Source organism: Doryrhamphus excisus, chromosome 5, assembly GCF_030265055.1.
Source record: "Doryrhamphus excisus isolate RoL2022-K1 chromosome 5, RoL_Dexc_1.0, whole genome shotgun sequence".
In the NCBI taxonomy this organism is placed as follows: domain Eukaryota; kingdom Metazoa; phylum Chordata; class Actinopteri; order Syngnathiformes; family Syngnathidae; genus Doryrhamphus; species Doryrhamphus excisus.
In genome coordinates this window covers 16,205,972-16,228,626 of record NC_080470.1, presented here as the reverse complement: position 1 = coordinate 16,228,626, position 22,655 = coordinate 16,205,972, and the positions used below count along the sequence as shown (strand labels likewise).

The following is a 22,655-nucleotide window of genomic DNA, read 5'->3' as shown; positions in this document are numbered from 1 at the left end:
CCAAACGCCCGGAAGAGCACCGTCCCCCCAGCAGGCCCCACTCCGAGGAGCATGCCCCCCATCCCCACACGCCACTTAGGCCCCCGTCCCCATGAGCACGTTGGTGCCTGCGACCCAGGACAGACCCAGGGAGGTAGCACCAACCATGACCCTAGGGCAAGCCTCGGCGTCAGCTGGTTCCAGCGAGACCCCCAGGAAGGCCAGGCAGACCAGACCAAAATATCCTGCAGCCCAGGGCACCCCGAGCGAGCCTCCAAGCCCCAGCAGCCAGCGGGCCAATTGCGGAGGTAGGCAGAAGGCTCTCCGGTCCAGCCCGCTACACCTGTGTGTGTGATGATGGTATTGTGTAGATTGTGCAATTAAAAATAGGCCTGCCCCATAGGGCTGACCTATGTGTGTGGTGTATGTGTATGTGTGTGTGTGGAGGGAAGCTGAGCAATGGTGGGTCCCATGCCTGCCCAGATCCCCCCCAGAACTGAGTGTCTAAGGTGCGGTTAAAATTGAAGGGTGACCAAGCCAGACGAATGCCGAGGACAAAAGGGCATCCGCAAGGAAACCTCTCGCCCCCGGCATAACCAGTTGCAGGACACCCCCCAAAGTCCTACATGTATGTGAGGTGGTGCAGTGCAGCAGGGAGGACCGGGGCCCCACACACGCCCACCCCGCACTACCGACCCTTTCCCTGCTTTCTAAGATCACGTGCTTTGTTCGCGATTTCAGCATTACGTTTTGGTCAGGTGGTCATTCATGTAGACATTTGTACCTTTCAGCTTCTTTCCTTGTTTTAGTACAGTGGTCTTGGATTTCCTGTTAGTGAACTTGACGATGACGACGGGTGTGGTTCTGTTCCTGCCATACAGTGGGATGCAAGTGTCGATGGATTCGATGTCAACATCTACCTCTTTAGAAGTTAAGAAATCCACTACTTGTTGCTCCGTTGAGGCGACATCCATTTCTTCTGCTTCCTCACTGTTCCTGACTGCCCTGGCATAAGACCTGGGTTTGATTTTCAGCCCCGTCACTATTATGTCGTTCATTCTTGTATTCTGATCCATGTCGTCGATTAAATTTTTCAGTTCCTGAATTACTTTGTCTTTCTCCTCATTTTCTTTTTTGATGTTGGTATGACTCTCTTCTAATTTTTCATATGTGTCTTTCAAATCTATAATCTCCTTCATCAGGGTTTAAACGTGCTCGTCCATCTTCTGTTCTGTTTTTTCCAACTTGAGAGCCACCTTTTGCAGTTCATCGCCATTTTTCGTAATTTCTTATCCATGTGATCCGTCCCCTGGGTTAAGTAATACACCTTATTTAGCAGCTTTGATAGCATCTCTAGTATGCTACTCTCCGTTAGCAGCTATCGCTTTCAGTGGGAATCGGTGGCGGATCTTTGAAGACTTTGTCCGTGTTTATAATTGTGCACTGTATAGTATATATACTATGGTACCCATTATGTAATTGTATGGTCATATCACCTTGTACTTCAGTATGTGGCAAAAAATAAAAATAAAATGTAAAAAAAAAAATTTAAAACTAAAATGTAAAAAAATTAAATAAAGTTAAAAAAACAACTTAAATTATATTAGGAAAGCAGGAAGTGAACAAATGTAAGTTACTGATTGTAAAAGTACCAGATGGAGGGGTAGGATTTAATAAGCTTTGCTTCTTCCTACTTTCTTTGGACATGTGGAACTGTGAATTGATTATGTGATGCACTCAATTGTAATCTGATGCATGTTCAAATGAAATAAAACCATGACCATTACCTTGTGATATTTTTGCACAAGGTTGTCACACTGTCAGAATCTCATGTCAGCCCATGCCTAACTGTGATACAATACGCTCACATCACCATCTCATCAAATATATGCTCCTAATATATGGTACCAATACATCTGCATCAAATATTGACATACTGCAATGTAATGTCAGACCAATACTGTATTGGTCTCTCTTGGCTTGGCTTTGCAAACAAAGATTTCATGAAGGAGGTTTCCCACGTCGACTGCAGGCACGCAGGTGGCTGGCAAGGCCAATGCAAGATAGACAGGTGCGGCCGCAGCGGCTGTAGTCAAAGGTCATGTCAGGTACGACTGCTGAGGTTTTGTGGGTTTTCCTCCTGCAGCGTTTATCTCTCAGGTTGTTTTTGCGGGAATCCTCGAAAGAGGAGGCAGTCTGGTGGATGATGTGGCGTCAGGTGTCGCGGTCAGCGCCAGAGCAGACCACTGGCTATGGTCAATGTGGCAGGTACCAAGGGACTTTGTAACGCTTCTTTGGAGCCCCTCTGTCACGATGGCCACTAGAACGCTCATCATACAGGACTATCTTGGGCAGGTGATGATCGTCCGTTCTGGAGACATGTCCTGCCCAGCGTCGCTGTGACTTCAGCAGCTGGTGATCTCTGCCTGTTCAAAAACCTCAACATTTGGGACATAGTCGCTCCAGTGAATGTTGAGGATAATGCGGAGACAGCGCTGATGGAAACGCTCCAGGAGTCGCAGGTGGTGACGGTACGTTACCCACGACTCAGAGCCGTACAGTAGGGTTGGTGAGTACGACGGCTCTGTACACGCTGATCTTAGTGCCCTTCTTCAGATGCTTGTTTTTCCAGACTCTGTTGCACAGTCTGCCGAAAGTGCTATTTGACTTGGCCAGTCTGTTGTCTACTTCCCTGTTGATCTTGGCGTCTGATGTGATTGTACACCCCAGGTAAGTGAACTGGTGAACGGTCTTCACAATCACACAGTCTCGCCAATGGTGATGTGAGGAAGGCGATACTGTTCTCGAGGTGCAGGCTGATGGAGGACTTCCGTCAAATATCAATATCATATCTGTATCAATAAACTATTGATACACCGTCAAATATCAATACTGTGATGAATCACATTGTTGTCTGGTCAGATATACGTAGAGATACTACTAATACACAGTATCAAAAGACCTGTATCAAATATTGGTATATGGTGATGTATCATCAGAGTTGCTAATCAGGTATAGTGGTTTTGTTGTTGTGCTGGGAGATTTGTGTGCTTATTTGGAGAAGTATATTTCAGATTGAAGTATAGATTACTTTTTAATTTTTGTTTTTTTGAAAAACAAGAATAAAGTCTCTATCAAGTTCATAAAAAGGGGGGTGGGGCCTTACTGCGTCTGAAGTGAGGCGGGTTGTCATTGACATCGCTCAGTCTCACAGTCACGGTGGTGGTCCCAGACAAGCCACCCAGGTGTCCACCCATGTCTTTGGCCTGGAGCACCACCAAGTATTCCTCCTGAGCCTCACGGTCCATGTTGGGCATGGCGGTCCTCAGGATGCCTGGCGGAAGAGCAGGCAGAAAGTGACACCGCGTCTCTCAAGAAGAACGTCAGGAAGGATGCAAATTGGGACAATGAGCATGACACAGAGGGATATCATCTGAGGTGGGGAGGGGCACTTCAGTTATGTGAGTGACGTGTAACACAGCAGACCTGTCTGAGGGTCCACGGAGAAATAGTTGTGTCCTTCAATGATGGTGTAGACCAGCTCGGCGCTGTTTCCATATGCGGGATCATCGGCATCTCTGGCTGTCACTTGGATGATGGACGTGCCTGTGCATGCATGAAGACGGGGTCAGGGGTCAGGTTCGAGTGACACAGTGGCACCCTTGCACTATGAAATGGATGGAGAGGATTAAGAGGATCATCTCGCTCCATCCATATGTTTGTGGGCTTACCGATATGAGCCATCTCGGGCACGGTGGCGATGTAGGGCTCGCTGGGGAAAATGGGAGGGTTGTCATTGATGTCCTGCACTCTGATGATGAATTCAGAGGACGGCTCCAGTGCCCGGCCCGTCAGGCGATCTGTGGCCGTGGCGATGAGACGGTACTGGTCCTTCTCCTCGCGGTCCAGAGATTTGGTTACGTGGATGTTGCCCGTGTTGCTGTCAATGACAAACACAGAGCCCACCCCCTCACCCTCCAGCGTGTACTTGGTGTGTCCATCCCCTCTGTCCATGTCCGTGTGCAGCTGGGGGACAAAAAAGACATCTTCTGACCTCATTATACAATCTTACGGCAAATAAGCAGCCACTCGTGAGTGGGCATACACAATATTGAAATTGTGCATTCATCTGAATTATGATACGTCACATACTATAATCTATATTATAGATTATACGGATATGTATATGTTCCATTTATATATAAGCTATATAAAAATATAAACACATATTGATACTGTGCTGTATCAATAAGAGGCATAACATCACAATGTCAGTATCAACGCTGTCAATACTGTGATGCATAATGTCATGACTGATCAACCAGTGTTAAATATGGGCAGTATCATTACACCTGCATCACATGTTGATAGTGATACATAATGCCACAATCCATTATGATATGGGATCGATAGACCAGTCAAAATTATCGATACTGTGATGACAACTGTGATGCCTACATCATGTCTTATGGTACAGTATCGATTCACATGCGTAACGTTACCATCTGTTCAGATACAGTATCGATACACCTGCTCCAAGTGTCGACGATGCCTCCATGACTAATACACCGGCATCAAATATTAATACATTTATGCTTAACCTCATGTCTGTGATACAGTATTGATATACTGTACTAGTGTGGAATAAATATACTGTGACACATAACGTAATGAAGTATTATAGTACCAATGCACTAGCGTTGAAGATGGATACTGAAATGTATAACGTCATGATCTCATAAGATACACTAGTGTCAAATACTGATACTGACGTGTCACAGGGTTTTTGTTGTCAATGTCGATGTGCAATGTCCTGCATGTGACTCATGGATCCATCCCAGAAAGACTGGGAGATGTTTTCCTGTCTTTCCGTCTCTTCGTCCATCTTCAACTTTCTGTTGCATATTTAACGGCAGGGAGGCTGTTGCTAGGTAAAAATGTGCACAGAAACGTGCCAGCCTGGCAACTTTTACCTGATAAAGCGGCCGCAATGTCTACAAGATTTTCATGGACATTTCTGCCTGCTCAGGATGTTGCACTCCTGCCCCCGTAGGTGGCGGTAATGATTAATGCTCCAATTCATTTCACTGTCTACAAAAACTTATAACCACCCGGGTCTACAACTAGTCGGATACAAACCATTTCAAGAATTTTGTTGTATTATATTGTATATATGTTATTGTTGTGTATATATATATATATATATATATATATATATATATATATATATATATATATATATATATATATATATATATATATATATATATATATATATATATATATATATATATATATATATCTTATTGTATCATCAAATATATTGTATTATATTGTAAACAAAAAAATATATATATTTAAAAAAATAGTAAAAATAATGTCTAAACAATGAAAAATATCTAAGTGTCTGTAGTAATAGTATTCAAAAGTCTATTTTTCAAAATTGGAAACACCAAACATTTTTCTAAACATATTTTGCCCGTCTTTCTTTCATATATACAAATATTACTTTTTTAAATTATACAATTGGGAATGTGTAGGTTCTAACTGGAGCCACAAAGCCCTCTATCCCATGTTCCACCGAAATGTGGGGCAGATGGAGGATTGAACTGAAAATGGACTTGTGTGTGAGCCAGTTTCAGTTTTAAGTCTGGTGCCATGGCCTGGAATGCACCTTGCAGCTCTGCCTCACCAACTTTGAAATTCGTACCACAATCAGAAGTTCAAATGGTTTGCCTTTGCGTGAGACAAATCTCCTGAAGGCCATTAAGAAGGTACACTTAAAGAAATTATTTGTGGGGTGAACGTAATAAAATTATGGAAAGAATTTCCACCTAATTAAAATGCTGTCATTTAATGGGACACAATTTTGTTGAACTGACTAATTTCAAATATGTTGAGTGAACATGTCTGTATTAAATATTGGTGTTACCATTACAATGTTTAAATCCAACTTAATTTGTATAGGTTGTTTTAACATATTTACTAAGGTAGAAGCTGACTTATTTTTGGTTACATTAACGTCTATATGATTATGGGTATCTCATTTTTACAGGGTAGGTGCAGCTACAATTTTAAAAGGTAAAACTAGAAAATTCCCGCGGAAATTTTGAGGCTTGCCACCTGTGCTGTGAACCTCGGGCCGGTGTCTGCCATGCCGCGCCGCCGAGCAATGCATTAGACGAGGAATTGAGCAACAAAGCTGACATGCTGAAATGCCAACATGCTAACAGTTAGCATTGTAGCGGCTAAAAAGAAAGCACAGAGTCTCAAAAGTGAAGAGTCAGTCCCATAGCGTCCCCACATCATGCCATGTGTGTATTTGCCTTTAGAGAGCGGCAAATTAGCTAAAATGCTAACATGCTGAGAGCAAGCTTGGTAGCATCTAGCAAGTAGGTACCATGTCCCAAAAGTGTTCAGGCGGTCCCATAGTGTCCCGACATGCCATGCGTGTATTTGGCTTTATAAATGAGTAAATTAGCCACAATGCTAACATGCTACAAGACAAAACACAAGAGTTTGTATGGTAGCATCTAGCAAGACAGCCTCAGGTCCCAAAAGTTTGCAGCAGTCCCATAGTGTCCCACATCATACAATGTGTGTATTTTCCTTTGGACATGAGTAAATTAGCTAAAATGTTAACATACTAGCACCTAACAAGAGAGCCTCAAGGTTAGAAAGTGCCAAGGTTGTCCTATAACCTCCCTGCATCATGCCATGTGTGTATTTGCCTTTAGACATGAGTAAATTAGCTTAAATGCTAACATGCTAACAGCTGCCATGATAGCACCTAGCAAGATAGCTTCAAATCCCAAAAGTGTTAAAGCAGTCACACAGTGTCCCCACATCACGACATGTGTGTAGTTGCCTTTAAACATGAGTAAATTAGCTTAAATGCTAACATGCTAGCAGTCATCATACTAGCACCTAGAAGAGAGCCTCAAGTTTAGAAAGTGCCAAAGTTGTCCTATAACTTCCCTACATAATGCCATCTAGGTATTTGCCTTGAGACATGAGTAAATTAGCTTAAATGCTAACATGCTAACACCTACCATGCTAGCACTTAGCAAGACAGCCTCAAGTTTAAAAAGTGCCAAGGTTGTCCTATAACTTCCTACATCATGCCATGTGTATTTTGCCTTTACACAATGAGTGAATTAGCTTAAATGCTAACATGCTAACGGCTACCATGCTAGCACCTAACAAGAGGGCCTTAAGTTTAGAAACTGCCAAGGTTGGCGGATAACCTCCCTGCATCATGCCATGTGTGTATATGCCTTTAGACATGAGTAAATTAGCTTGAATGCTAACGGCTACCATGATAGCACCTAGCAAGATAGCTTCAAGTCCCAAAAGTATTAAAGCAGTCCCACAGTGTATCCACATCATGCCATGTGTGTAGTTGCCTTTAGATATGAGGAAATTAGCTTAAATGCTGACATGCCAACAGTCATCATGCTAGTACCTCGCAAGAGAACCTCAAGTTTAGAAAGTGCCAGGGTTGTCCTATAACATCCCTGCATCATGCCATGTGTGTATTTGCCTTTACACATGACTAAATTAGCTTAAATTCTAACGGCTACCATGCTAGCACCTAGCAAGAGGGCCTTAAGTTTAGAAACTGCCAAGGTTGTCCTATAACCTCCCTGCATCATGCCATGTGTGTATTTGCCTTTAGACATGAGTAAATTAGCATAAATGCTAACATGCTAACAGTCATCATACTAGCACCTAGCAACATAGCATCAAGTCATGAAAGTTGCCAGGTACTGCTGTGGTGTACATGTCATGTGTTGTTTTCCAATTGAAAGCAGCACTTGCCTTGTCATGGAGCACTAAAGAGCAGAGAGTGTGTGACATGCGGGTCGATACTGAACTATCGATTCCTGACATGATGATAACACAGCTTATTGCTGTATCATGGATTCTATAAAAATGTTGATATTTTGATACTCTGGCCTTTGAGGTGCCTGGAGTCACTGTGCTTAATTAGAAAAATCTAACTTTTAAAATCCACACAATAAATGAGCTGTATGGTATCAGCTGGGAAGGGAATCATTGTAATCGCACATGTCGACACACGGTGGTTTTTGAAGGGAGGGGCTGTGATGAGGAGGAGGAGATGGTGGCCATGACAGAGAATCAGCGCACAGGACTGATAAGGCTGAATCGCTCATGTCGAACAGAAGCTTCTTACGGCCAAACGATTCGAGATATCGACACCACGAGACGACCGTGAGCGGCCTGAGGGTCGGGGCTTCGCATAGATCTGCTCGTTTTGCATATCCGTTGAGAAACGACCGCAAGAGGACGAGTCGAAAACATAGAAAATTAAAGATTTGGAAAAAAAAAAGACGGCATCTTAAACATGGGAGTGAATGGGAGAAATGTTTGCGCTCTTCTCGCTTCTGAGGGCCCAGAGGGCAATCCGTACATCTCTCAGACATACTAAGAGTGACATTTTTGGAAAGGGGACAAGAATTCCTATGTTTTCACCAAATTAAATCAAGCTAGCTAAAACGGTGTGGCCAGGAAGAGGAGTTGTTTGCAAAACAAAAAAGTTATCTTTTCGCCTCCCCTGCCAGAGTGGAAGTCAGAGTGGGAGATGATGGCCCTGCGCACACCTCCTTCTGACGAAGAGCAAAAAACTAAACATCCGACGAAAAAACTAATTAGCCACAGAGAGAGTTGAGAAGTTTATCTCAAAAATGAGCCATTAATCATGTTTCTACGTGGCCGTATGGCTGAGCTACAAGGCTGTGAAAAGTCTGTAAATTCTCGTTTTTTCACTGGCATGTGTTGTTCTAAAAATAGCACAAAGTGTACCTAATCTAGTGGCCCATTTTTGAACGTTTTGGTTAATAGTGTCGCCATGGTTACACAAAACGTTCCAAAACCTAAATACTGCTGTAGTCCCGAGCTCCACGTTTCCGGCGGTGTAACATGTAGGGGTCCTTCTTGCGGTTTTGGCCGCATTACGCGCGCAAAAATGGGAAGATTAAGACATACGGAATAATAACTAAACAGCAATAACAATATGGGCTTGCTCAGCATGCAAGCCCCATAGACTGCTGCTTTGCAGCTGTCTATGCGGCTTGTAGGCTGGGCAAGCCCATAATAACACCAGTTATTTAATCCTGACTTGACAAAACTGACTTGACAAAAAGTTAAACTGAGAAAAAACTTTTTAAAAGGAAAATAAACTCTAAAATAGTACTTATTTGGAAGAAGACCACAAAACAAACTTGATTTGTAAAATGACTGTATTTTTCAAAACAGGCAAACAATGACAAAAATGCATATCTTGATTTGATTGCCACTACATTTATGAACTTAAAGTACTCAGTCGTGAACCTGAGACTGGCTGATGACACGCTCTCTTTGCAGTAACTCTTTGGTTTAATGAAGCTGAAGAACCAGTCCCTTTCACAGGTGGATGCAGATGTAGGTAACAGAATACCCTTTTAGTTGGTGACACAGGACATCTTCATAGTATCAAGTGCCTGGGATAAATTGAGACAAGAGTGAGGACAGGTCAGCTTCGTTTGTGACGTGCACTTCAGCCTAACATGACCACTTTAGCTTCAATTGTTTTTAACCTCATCTGTAATTGAAGAGCTTGCAACCAAAAGGCGCTAAATCCAATTTTCACTAAGTTGCATGTTTTTCATGAGTTTAATAGACCTCTGTCATGTGTATCCAAATCACATATTTTGGTCTTGAAATCATTTTATAAGTATGAAAAAAAGTGATATGAAATTTATGCTTTCAACCAAAAGGCGCTATTTCCATTTCAGATTTCAACTAAAAGGAGCTAAATCCCTTTCTTTATTCTTTATTCTGATTGGCCCAAGTTTCCATCTATTGATAATCTGACCAATCAGAGAGAAGAATACAATTGGCACTGCACATACAGAAAGCCAGTATCAGTGCGCATCCTGTTTTGTTTGTGTACATTAAGTACACGTATGATAGTTACAGTATGTTATGCAATTCAGGACAACACAAATTGTGTTTTTACAGTATTTGGTTGCAAGCTCTTCAATTGACCAGTTAATTTTTACAGGCGTGTGAACAGCACATTGTCTTACAATAGTTCATTTTTCCACCTACCAATAAACATACTTTAGCTTGTCTAGTATGTGTTGTCTATGTGGTGTTTAACAATGGGCAGCAATTTAGTTTTAGCTAAAAGGTAACAACACAAAAACTAGCAGTTATAAGTATGTAAAATACAATAAAAACGAAAGAAAGAAAGATCACAGAATTAAAAGGGAAAGTGAACTTACCAATTGAGATCTTTCTCCATCAGGGATGATTTAACTTTTGATGGATGCAAGAAGATTGTCGTGAGGCACGTATAGGCTAGCTCCCCACTCTCTGCTATGGCGCTTCTCCACCGGAAGCTACCTTAGCTGATGAATAGGGCCTGTCACGTGTTACTGCCACCTTCTGCTCTGGAGAAGTATTGCAAATGGGATTCCAATCTGAACCCATTAGGTTGTGCTGACATAAAGCAATCAAGTAGTTTTAAGGATTTTGCTTGTCATGTTAAAACTACATGATTGAAAAATGTCTAACCACTAAACATGAATAAATATAGCAGAAACTACATGTTACACCTTTGTTGATAAAGCAGACACCCACGTTGCTTTTTTTGAGTGTATCTGAATCCATACTGTCAAGGAGTTCAAGGTTAGGCAACGTGTTGTTAAGCATTTGAAGATGATACCCCATCTTTTTTCTGTTTCGTGACCAATCTTAACGATGGAGGGTCCAAAACAGTCCATGCCTGTGGACTAGAGAAGGGGTTTAAACAGCCTAAGGCGGGCTAGAGGAAGGTCTGCCATTTTGGGAATAACTGGATTTGCTCTCCATTTCTGACACTCACGACACTGATGCTGATGTAGTACCTGCGTCTCATTTCTACTCGGACATGCTCAGGGCCTGGGTGGACAGGCTTCTCATCATAATGCTTAATAAGTTTGGTTATGGGATGATTAGGATTCAATATAATGGGATGGATGCTGTCATGGTCGAGGGACTCTGCCCTACGAAGCCGACCTCCCATTCTCATGAGGCCAAGTTCAGGGTCGTATTCAGGAGACGGGGGAGTCGTTTTTTGCAATTTTTTTTTTTTCTTTTTTGTGTCCCATCCAGCCATTGGGGCATAGTATTGTTGATCTAAATGCCCTCCTCCATCCAACCCTGTCTTCTACATCTGTCTCTCTCACACCAACTACCCTCATGTCCTCCTTCACTACATCCATAAACCTCCTCTTTGGTCTTCCTCTACGCCTCCTACCTGGGAGCATCCTTCTACCAATATATTCACTATCTCTCTTCTGGACATGTCCCAACCATCTCAGTCTGGCCTCTCTGACTTTATCTCCAAGGCCTCTAACATGTAATGTCCCTCTGATGGACTCCTTCCTGATCCTATCCATCCTGGTCACTCCCAATGAGAACCTCAGCATCCTCATCTCTGCTACCTCCAGTTCTGCTTCCTGTCGTTTTCTCAGTGGCACTGTCTCTAGACCAAATAACATGGCTTGTATCACCACAGTTTTGTATACTTTTTCTTTCATTTTAGCTGAAACTCTTCTATCACACATCACACCTGACACTTTTCTCCACCCCTTCCATCCTGCCTGCACATGCTTCTTATGCTGCATGTGTGGTGTGTTACAATGTTACTGAATGCAGCGGCAACTTGTGTCCAGGGATGCACCGTAATGCACCTGAATGTACCATTTTAGAAAAAGCTTGAGAAACACTGACAGCAGTTTGCTAGTTTTGATCCTGCTTGTTGAGTGTGAAGTGTCCATTATCTGACTGTAATGTTGTCCCAACTCTAAAAGAACCAATACTCCCTTCTTAAAGGGGACCTATTAATGTTCCCTATTGTGGTCCCCTATTATTATTTATTTTCCACTTTTCTGACCTATAAATGTAGTTAGAATGTTGTGTTGTTGGTGTTAAACGATTCCAAAGTTTCAGATAATGAGGTTTGTGCATTTGGAAGTGAGCCCGGAAAAAAGTTTGGGATGGCTCAAAATGCTCAGTTTCAGAAGGCTTGGTAAGACTGTCCATTTGTGATGTCACGTAGGAGCGGACTTCCTTATATGGGTGTGGCCATAAGCCAGATAAGCTCTCTGCCCTCCCCCCAACTCTGCTTCTGTGTTCCTTTGCTAGCAATGGCTCATCAGAAAAAACATTTGTTTCCGATTCCTAAAGACGACACCATCAGGCACAAGTGGTTGGAGTTCCTGATTCCCTACCAGCCAAAGAACTGCATTTTAATCTGTCAAGGGCATTTCACACTGGACTGTTTAGTGAACAAGGGCCACTATACAGCTGGACGAGTCCGCAAACTTGCTGAAGCCCGATGTCTTATCAGTGTTACTTGATCATGTAAAAGGGTCAGAAGGGAAAGCAGTAAGCAATTTATCATTGTGCTAACTGTGTTCATTTTGTGTAAGTCATGGAGCAAAAGCACCTGTCTGTGTAGCATTATTGAGTCGGCATACAGGGAGCGGGGTTGCTGGTAGCTGTTTCCCACACCAATTAGTGGCTGTAGAAAACGCTAAAATGGTAAAGCTACATACCATGTAGTAAGTAATGTTCTTTTCTTAAGAAAATATCACATTACATTCGAGATCCAACACATATGGCTGTATGTTAAAAGCAGACATTTTTAAAAGCTACATCGCTGTTTATTAGCAACGCCTATAAAGTTAGGTTTGCAGCTAGTGGCTGCAAGTCTTTTTAAGCACTTGTGAGTGTGACCAACCACAGTGGGTGTGCCTGGAGGCGGGCTGTGGGTGCAATACATTAAAACAGACCAATTTTGTGGGAAGCACAAAATCCAAATAAATACAGCTGGATAGGTGCAGGCTCTGGAAGAACTACAAAGCTTTCTGTGCTGGTTATAGTGTGTAGCTGTAACTCCAAGTAGCTCCACAACTCAATACAGAGGGCCGAAAAGGATCAGCATAATAGATCCCCTTAAAGGGATCCTTAAACATCTAAAATACAACAATACATACAGTAAATCCATCAATAAAGCTACGCTCACAGTGACAGGTTTTCACCGCTAGGGGGTTAATTGGAATATCAATATAAATCAAATGTTCAAGATGAAACACTCTTAATGCACAAAGTAACAATTCAAAGTACTTATTTGTTGATATGATTTACACAGAGCAAGGAACAAGTTGAAGCTGTCGCCTTCGTGCTACAGTCTCCTCGCACTGTGAGGTGTTCAGGCGCAACCATAATTTTTTGTGTTAGGCGCTAATTGTTTTTCATTTTTATTCACGTACCCGTTATGGCAATTGATGTACTCACTTTGGGAACCACCGATTTACACTATAAGCTAAGGTTCTTTCTCTACCAATTCAGACCGTTCAAACACCAAAGCATTCAACTAATTAAGGACATTTCATTTTCATTTTCTACATAAAAATAATTCCCACTTTTCTTGACATTCCCATTTTTCAGAATGCAAAATGCCTTTGATCGAAAGAGTTCTAACAACTTCCACATTTCTTAACAGATTCAGACCGTTCCAAACTCTACATCTTCATTCATTTAGCCTTCCCGATACATTGCTACATCCATATATCATGCTAGGTGTTAACATGTTAGGATTGATAGCATGATAACGTTAACATTTAGCCATTTTCATAGTTAGACAAATATATAAACACTTAGCACGATCATGCTCGGTGTTAGCATGTTAGCATTGCTAGCACATTAGCATAGTAGCAAAAAGAAATTTCAGGATAAGAATGGCAAAAATACAGTACACACTGCTACTTGCAGCTCTCAAAGTTTACCAAACGTAAACATAATTGTACATAGCTGCTCTGCCATTGGCTATAGGCTAGTGTCTTCCTTGCATCCCATTGGCTTGGAGTGTGTATCCCAGCATCCCCTTCGTTTTCCTGTCGGGTCACGAAGTGTCCGGACAGATTTACATGTGTGTATTAACTTGATGGCTAAGGGTCACAATGGAGATGATATCACTGAAATGAAAAATTTGGAATTTGAAATGAAATGAAGTCAAACTTACCAGTGGCAATAGTAACAATGAAGACATGAACCGTGATAACAAAATTACAGCGATACAGTTGCAGTAATAAAAATATCACTGCTTGATATCATTATTACTGTGAAAATAGCATACCAATAGCATGAAGACATCAAGGATAAGACGGTAGATTGTGTAGAGAAGCACCCATGCGCATATGGAGGTGTGTACTTCTGTTGGTGTGCATATTCATATTTGTGTACAAAAATGTGCTCATATGTGTGAATGTGTGTGTGCGAATGTGTAATTGTCACTGAGAATGACAAAGGGAGAGGGATTGCCTTGCAGAGGGCAAAAGATTTTTGTAAAGGGCTATGTTCCGATTTTTGGATTTCCAATTGATGAGAATGGTTTTCTTGGCGATGCTTAACGCTGTGATGAGGAGTTGTGTGTGATTTGTTTCTACATTGATTGTAGAAAGCTCGCCCAACAAGCATAACACAGGTGAGGAAAGAATAAAGGTCCCAAGTGCTTTGTATTGGTTCTTTACAAAACATCAGGCAAAAACCACTGCTGAGAGAGAATATGAACCGAAGAAGGCAAAGGTGACTACGATAGCAGTTAAAAGGTAAATGAACATACTGTAATTTGTATTCTTTGTTTTTAACATTATGAACAACCCTATGTTTATTATGCAGTAATCTAATTGTAACATGTATTTGTTATATGTTTTGATGCATTTTACTGATTTATAAAAAAATTTGGTCCTAATTTTGGGGTGCTTGGAAAGGATTAGGGCATTTACATGGAAAATGCATCTCTACTAATTTTCAGGTTACGAAACTACTTCCAGAACCAATTAATTTTGTAAGTAGAGGAACCACTGTCCAGGAGATGTATAAAGTAAGAGTATGGCGAGGAGGCGAGCCATGTGTATTATCAGCCAGGTGGAAGAAGCTGGTGGCGATTCCAAGGTGTCAGCTGTAACAGCTTTAACCGCGTTCAGGCAAAAAGCCAAAGCAAAGCAAAGGCAGGAAGGCCGACTTTATTTCATGCAAGCAAGCAGCAGTCCTGCACGTCCTGATTGCTTTAACGCAGCTCCCCAACTGTATCAATAACAAGCAGCATGGGAGATGAAACATTTATGAGGCCTACGCTGCACTGCCAGGAAAGCAATCTAAGGCGTCATTACAAAGTAGAGCGTCAGCTCCAAAACGGCTGGTGCCACTCCCTGTTAGCGTTACACCTCACAGGTCTCACGCCGCACAGCTGCTGGAAACTACATTCCTGCCACAAGTGGCCCCCCCTTGGGGCAGAAAGGGTGGAAAGGAGGAGAAGATTCCTGCCTGTGATGCAGTAAATTTAGCTTGTACTTTGTGATGTGTGTCACTTTAGGTGCAATTTTTCTGTCATAAAGGAGGACAAAAAAACCCTTCTGTTAGGGTACCTGTGGTGCAGTGGGAGGCTACCAAAAGGTCGGGGCTCGCTGCAATAGAACCTTGTTTTTATGAACTCAAGTACAACAACAATATTGGTAAAAGTGCTGAGTCGGCATTCAGAGTGGCGATGAGTTGTCTGCAAACACTACGGCAAGTGGGACACACCACTTTCACTCTGATGACATCAGATATCGCACAAAGAGCTAGATAAAGCTGCTGGATACTAACCAGTCACGATGTTTCACTTGCAACTACTGCCATCTTGTGGGCAGAAAAAGACAGCCAAAGCTATAGGCTGTTAATGTTGGCTTGGACAGCAATTAATGTTGGATTTAGAGACCCCGGCGGTGGTCGAGGGCAGGCGCCTGGGTGACCTGGTCTTCGGCTGCCGTCAAGCTGATGAGTTCTATCGAGCATGGATGGCTTGTGGGACTCCTGAAGCGGCACACGGCTTTGGTGGTGAGACAATCGAGCGCAACTTTGGAATGGTCTCAAAGAAACCTTCCGACATGTCAGAATGGGGAAGCAGTGCCTGCTGACCTCGACTGTGGATATAGTCGGGTAGTGGAAGCAATACTTTGAGGCCCTTCTCTGTCCCACTGACATTCCATCCATAGAGGAAGCATAGTCAGAGGAAACATACTCGGACAGTTCTGGGGGTATGTCTGGGGTAGTCAAAACGCTCCCCAGTGGCAAAACTCCAGGAGTGGACAGGTTTTGGGGTCTTGTTCACAAGTGAGAGAAGGTTGGTACGTTAAAAGATAGTTGAAAGATAGTTGTTGCTAGTGAGGATCGCGCTGTGAATTGATTTGCTTCACTGTTCACTGGCTCGCTTTTTTTTAAAGAAGTGCAGAGATGTTGGTTTGACATTAAGCATATGTCAAGTTCTCTGATTGGTTTATCGCTGCCAGTGTACATACTGTGCGTACGTACTATACGTATTACGTACTGTCCTCTGATTGGTTTATCGCTGCCGTGTTACGTCAGCTACAAACAATTAAAGGCTTGTAAGTAGACTTATAGTGCGGAAAATATGGCATTTCTGACAATGTCTTTCTTATTTCTGCTTTATTTCACAAATTTGCTCAACATCTCATGTTCAGAAGTATTTATACCCCTGTTTATGACACAACTTGACAATCAATGCCATAGCCTTTGTTTGCAATTACATATTCAAGACGTCGCCTGGAGTTAACTACAAGGTCCTGGCATGTTTCCACAAGAATTTTGGTTGATTCCTCCTTAAAAATTCTCTCCAGATCCTTCAGATTGGTTGGCTTTCTTCCACTGACATTCACCTTGAGTTCCCACCACAGATTTTTAAATGAGTTGAGGTCTGGGATTTAGCTTGGCCACTCCAAAACATTGATTGCATTGTCCTCAAACCATTTCTTGACTTTTTTGGCAGCATGTTTGTTGTCCTTATATAGTAGGAAGATGTGGCTAATGTGGCCCTAAACCAACTTTTACAGCAGACTGATGTTCTGCTGGACAATCTCAATGTGCCTTTCCTTCCGCAAGATGCCATCCACCTTAACCATGTTCCCCGTCACACTTGTGTGGTTGACAATGTGACAATGTCACACCGTTCTAGATGCAGCCTCTTAATGATAATTTTGTATTTTGTATTCATTATTAAGATAATAGGCACCATGCAGTGGAGAAGGGGCATGTGCGTCGGTCCACTTACCCGTCCAATTAGCACGGGTTCAGGGCCTCGATACTCCTCGATGACAAAGAATTGGTTCCACAGCCAGCTTCTCTTGGGGCGAGAATGCACCCTCTGTGGATCATCAGACGACTCTGAGAGCTCAGGCAGGAGTGCCGACTGCTCATTGGATCTCAGCATTGGTTTGTGAGGTTGTCCATTCTCTCTAAAAGCTACATCGCCATCGGGAATTCGGCTCTCCGGGTCCGAGGAACGAGGCCATGCTCTTCTCAGGTCGTCCTCGGCCAAGGAAACAACATTCAGCTCCAAAAAGAGGAGAATAAGAAGTAGAAGAAGGTCTTTGGTCATTGCTAAACTGCAGCAGTTTCAGTGAAGAACTTTCAGGTTATGACGATGCTGGTGGTCCATCTTGTCCCTCACAGCTTATGTCTCACTGTCCTCATGCTTTACTGGATCACCTGGGAGAAAACATCATTAGCTCATTAAAAAATGTGCTTCATTTTCTTGTCGGCAAATACAGCACCCCCCAGCCTCCCCCACGCACACGTCGTGTTTGCTGCATCCACGCCTCAATTTAGGCCTCAGATTGGTGGAAGCCAAAAAAAGCATTTTCATTTTCATTTTGAAAAGTGTATAAAATATTATTATTTAAGAACAAATAAAAACATTTGTCAAATGTATTTAATATTATAAAATGTATGAAATTGACATAATATTCTGTTATAATTGAATCCCTACTCATTAGAGAAATAAGTGCTTAAAATCTGCTTGGATATTATTTTACTATAATAAAACAACAACAAAAACTCTTCTTCAAGTTTAGATATTACGTGTGGAGTACCACAGGGGTCAATACTGGGACCAAAATTTTCTTCTTTCAACTTTTCAATGACATTTCCAAAGTCACAAAAGACTTAAAGCTGGTATTATTTGCGGATGATACCACTGCCTTTTGTTCCGGAGAGAGCACTGAAGAAATCATTAGAAAGGTCAGAGAAAAAACATTTCAATATTGAACAAAGCAAAATTTGTTCTCAATCAGAAATCACTCCACACTCTTTATTGCTCTCTGGTTCTACCATATCTTACTTACTGTGTGGAAATATGGGCTATTAACTATGAAAGCAATCTTCACTTGCTAAATGTACCAAACAGGTCAGTAAGTATAATTCATAATGAGGGAGCTGCCAATCCTTCCTCACTGATCAGGTGTATGCCCCACCCACACACTGTCATGTTTTCTATTTGTGTATATGGTTTGCTTCTGTTATTTACACATAGACATTCTGGGGTTAGTACTTCAGTTATATTACATTTGTTTGCCATTTATGTTGTTGTTTAAGTTAATTGCCACTTTAGTTAGTTAGTTTTTCATATATAAGTTATTGGTTTTGTTTCTAATTTCTCATCAGTTTCTCCTTTCTTTGAGGTGATTGGTTGGGGCACAAGCATGGTGGCGCGCCCATGTGAGTGCAGGTCAGATGCATGTCACCTTGATTGGACTCTCCCAAGTATCACCTGAAGGAGGGGGGGTTAACTGGGTAGTGTATCTTTGTAAATGTAGTTAAGTGTAACATAGGGGTTAAAATATATACAGAAATTAAAACTTAAACGTAGTAATATTGAAATGCTTTTGTAACATAAAGGAAGGGTGTTGAAAATTTAGATATGGTACCTTTTATAGAAATTGCCTCATCCTCTCATTGGGGATTTATGGTTGGACTTTCACTGGTAAAATGGGCTGGGTGAATTGTTGGGCGAGGGCCAGTTGTGTGTGCTGGGGGAAATACTTCTGGACTGTACGGTAAAATAAACCGGAGGATCAGGTGTACCTTTCAGAGGCTACAGCAGACAGCAGAGTTAGTATGTTCTATAAAGAACATACTAACTCCTTATTTCTAAAATCACAAATATTAAAACTTGCTGATAGTTAATTTTCAAACAGCTAAAATAATGCGTAATGCGTAATTGCGTAAATGTCATCTAATACTTCTCTACAAGAGAGGAGAAATATGATCTCAGGGAAAAACTAAATTTGACACTTCTACACTTCTATGCTAGGACAAGGTTAAAAAGCCATAGCATTTCAGTATGTGGAATCAAACTATGGAATGGATTGAGTAAGAAAGTCAAACAATGCACAACGATGAGTCAATTCAAGAAACAATACAAGCAGTTGATGTTTGCTAAATACAAGGATGAAGAGTCTTGAACCAGTCATGATGTGCTATATATATATCACTATATTGACGGTTACTATGGTACCCATTATGTCATTGTATGGTCATATCACCTTGTACTTCACAGTATGTGTAAAAGTAAATAAATATAAAATAAAATTAGAAATAAAAAAGGGCTGCACGTCGGTCGAGTGGTTAGTGCGCAGGCCTCACAGCTAGGATACCCGAGTTCAATTCCACCCTTGGCCATCTCTGTGTGGAGTTTGGATGTTCTCCCCATGCATGCGTGGGTTTTCTCCGGGTACTTTGGTTTCCTCCCACATTCCAAAAACATGCTAGATTAATTGGCCACTCCAAATTGTCCAGCTATGAATGTGGGAATGGTTGCCCTGTGATTGGCTGGCGACCAGTCCAGGGTGTACCCCGCCTCTCGCCCGAAGACAGCTGGGATAGGCTCAAGCACCCCCTACAACCCTCGTGAGGATAAGCAGTAGAAAATGAATGAATGATAAATAAAAAAATAAAAAATAAAACATCATATCAGAAAGTGAACAAATGTAACAGTTACTGATTGTAAAAGTACCAGATGGAGGGGTACGATTCAATAAGCTTTGCTTCTTCCTACTCCTTTTATAATAATAATAAGAAGAATACATTTTATTTGTATAGCACTTTTCAAGATACTCAAAGACACTTTACAAAAGAATGAAGTTGAATAGAGCAAGTAAACAGAATAAAAGACACACCAAAATACAACATTCATTGGTTAAAAAAGCGGGGCGGGGCACAGCAGTCAGATATAGAAGGTTAGACATTAAAAACAGATTTAAAGAGGTGGGTTTTGAGTTGTTTTTTGAAGGTGGGAAGGTCAGGGCAAGCACGGAGTGAGTGGGGCAAAGAGTTCCAGAGAGTGGGGGCAGCGATGGAGAAGGCTCTGTCTCCCCAGGTTCGGAGCTTGGTCTTACAGGGGAGTGCCAGGAGGTTTGAGTCTGAGGAGCGAAGGGGACGCGGGGGATTATGTGGATGGAGGAGGTCTGTGAGATATGGGGGGTTCAGATCGTGGAGGGCTTTGTAGGTGATGAGAAGAATTTTGAAGTGAATGCGTTGGGGGACGGGAAGCCAGTGGAGGTTTTGGAGGACAGGGGTAATGTGTTCACGGGAGCGGGCAGCGGAGTTCTGAATATATTGTAGTTTGTTGAGGGTTTTGGATGGTGTACCGTAGAGAATGCTGTTGCAGTAGTCGATTCTGGAGGTGATGAATGCATGGATTAGGGATTCAGCGGCAGAGAATGTAAGTGATGGACGGAGTCGGGCTATGTTCTTAAGATGAAAGAATGCAGTCCGGGTTAACTGTTTGATGTGGGGTTCAAATGAAAGGGTGGGGTCTAGGAGGATACCAAGGTTGCGGATGAGCGGGGATGGAGTGAGGGTGGCGCTGTCAAATTGAAGATGGAAATTATGGGTGGGCGCTGTGGTGTTTTTGGGACCAATAATGATAATATCTGTTTTGTCACTATTAAGTTTGAGAAAATTTTGTTCCATCCAAGTTTTGATATCAGCTAAGCAGTTGGTGAGGGTGGAGTAGATATTGGAGGTGATGGAGGTGGTAGAAATGTATAGTTGAATATCATCGGCGTAGCTGTGGAAATTGAGGCCATGTCGACGGATGATATTGCCAAGTGGAAGGATGTAGAGGATGAAGAGAAGAGGACCAAGCACCGAACCTTGGGGAACACCTTGAGGTAAAGGGGCTATGGAGGAGGAGCAGCTATTTATGTGCACAAACTGTTGACGGTTGGTGAGGTATGATTGGAGCCAGGACAGAGCAGAATCGGTGATATTGAGGCTGGTTTTTGAGGCGGGACAGGAGGATAGAGTGGCTAATGGTGTCAAAGGCTGCGGTGAGGTCTAGGAGGATGAGGATGGTAAGATGGCCGGAATCGGAGGAGAGAAGAAGATCATTGGTGATTTTAAGAAGAGCTGTTTCAGTACTGTGTTTGGGACGGAAACCGGACTGGAAGGATTCAAACAGGCTGTTGAGGTGAGATTGAAGTTGAGCAGCTATGACACATTCAAGGATTTTGGACAGAAAGGGGAGGTTGGATATGGGACGGAAATTGGAGAGGTTATTGGGATCGAGACCAGACTTTTTGAGTGTGGGGGTGATTGCCGCCAGCTTGAGAGACTGTGGGACGGATCCAGTGATAAGGGAGGAGTTAATGATACTTGTGATCAGCGGGGAGATAATGTGGAGGCAGGGTTTGATGAATGAAGAAGGGATAGGATCCAGGGAGCATGTTGGAGTCTTCATACCGGTTAGTATTTCAGTGAGTTGCACGGGTGAGATAGGTGTGAATTTGGAGAGTCGTTGGGTGGAGCCAGATAGTGGAGGGTCAGGGGGAAGCGAGTGAGCCGAAGGGGGGTTTAGGGAGCTGTATATTTTGGTAATTTTGGACTGGAAGTAGGTTAAGAAGTTGTTGCATTTGGTGGTGGTGAAGGATGAGGAGGAGTTGTCATTTGGCTTTAGCAGTGTGTTGATTGTTGAAAAGAGGGATTTAGGATTGTTGGAACTAGATGTAATCAGATTGGAGTAGTATCGTGAGCGGGCAGTGTTTAAGGCATCTTTATATTGCTGTAGAAAATCTGTGTAAGCTTGAAGATGAACAGCCAGATTTCTTGTACAGTCTCTCAGGCTGGCGTTTACGGGTTTTCATATTATGGAGCTGAGGGGTGTACCAGGGGGCAGTGTGGGAGAAGGAGACCAATTTGTTTTTTTTAGGGGCCAGTTCATCAAGACAGGAGGAAAGGGTATTGTTGTAGTAGGAGACAAGTTCAGAGGGGTCCTCAGACAGCGGGGGAGGGGAGATAGCAAATTTTGTGGTTAGAAGTGAGGTAAGGGCATGAGGGTTGATGGATATGAGATTCCTGAAGGTTATTTGACGTTTGATTTTTGAGACACTAAGAGATGTGTGTAAATCAAATGTGATGGCCAGATGGTCTGATATGTGCAGGTTATGGCTAGTGAGGTTGTGAATATTGATACCAGTAGTGCAGACAAGATCCAGGATGTGTCCTCTGGTGTGGGTGGGGAAGTTAACTTGTTGAGTGATGGAGAAACAGCTGAGAAGATCAAGGAATTCTGTTGCAGGTTTGGAGTTGGAATTGTCAATATGAAGGTTGAAATCACCGAGCAGAAGGATGGATGATGAGATCGCATTTAATTGGGTGATGAGGTCCGTAAAATCTGATAGGAAAGAAGAGTTTGGTTTTGGGGGGGCGATAGATGACAGCAGTGACAAGGGGGGATGGACCGGACAGTTTGAAGGCAGTGAATTCGAAGGAGTGAACATTTT

At 42.5% G+C, this 22,655-nt stretch overlaps 1 protein-coding gene across 1 annotated transcript in view; it reads right to left on the bottom strand.

Moving 5' to 3' along the window:
- LOC131129439 (cadherin-24-like) overlaps positions 1–22,655 on the bottom strand; it is an 86,883-nt gene that overhangs the window by 38,416 nt on the left and 25,812 nt on the right. Inside the window, exons 3-6 of the mRNA XM_058073010.1 lie at positions 17,144–17,580; positions 3,711–4,005; positions 3,466–3,585; positions 3,146–3,313 (exon numbers count right to left, since the gene is read on the bottom strand). Coding sequence (XP_057928993.1) covers positions 3,146–3,313; positions 3,466–3,585; positions 3,711–4,005; positions 17,144–17,470 — 910 coding nt within the window. The 5' untranslated portion in view covers positions 17,471–17,580. The remainder of the gene's footprint in view (positions 1–3,145; positions 3,314–3,465; positions 3,586–3,710; positions 4,006–17,143; positions 17,581–22,655) is intronic.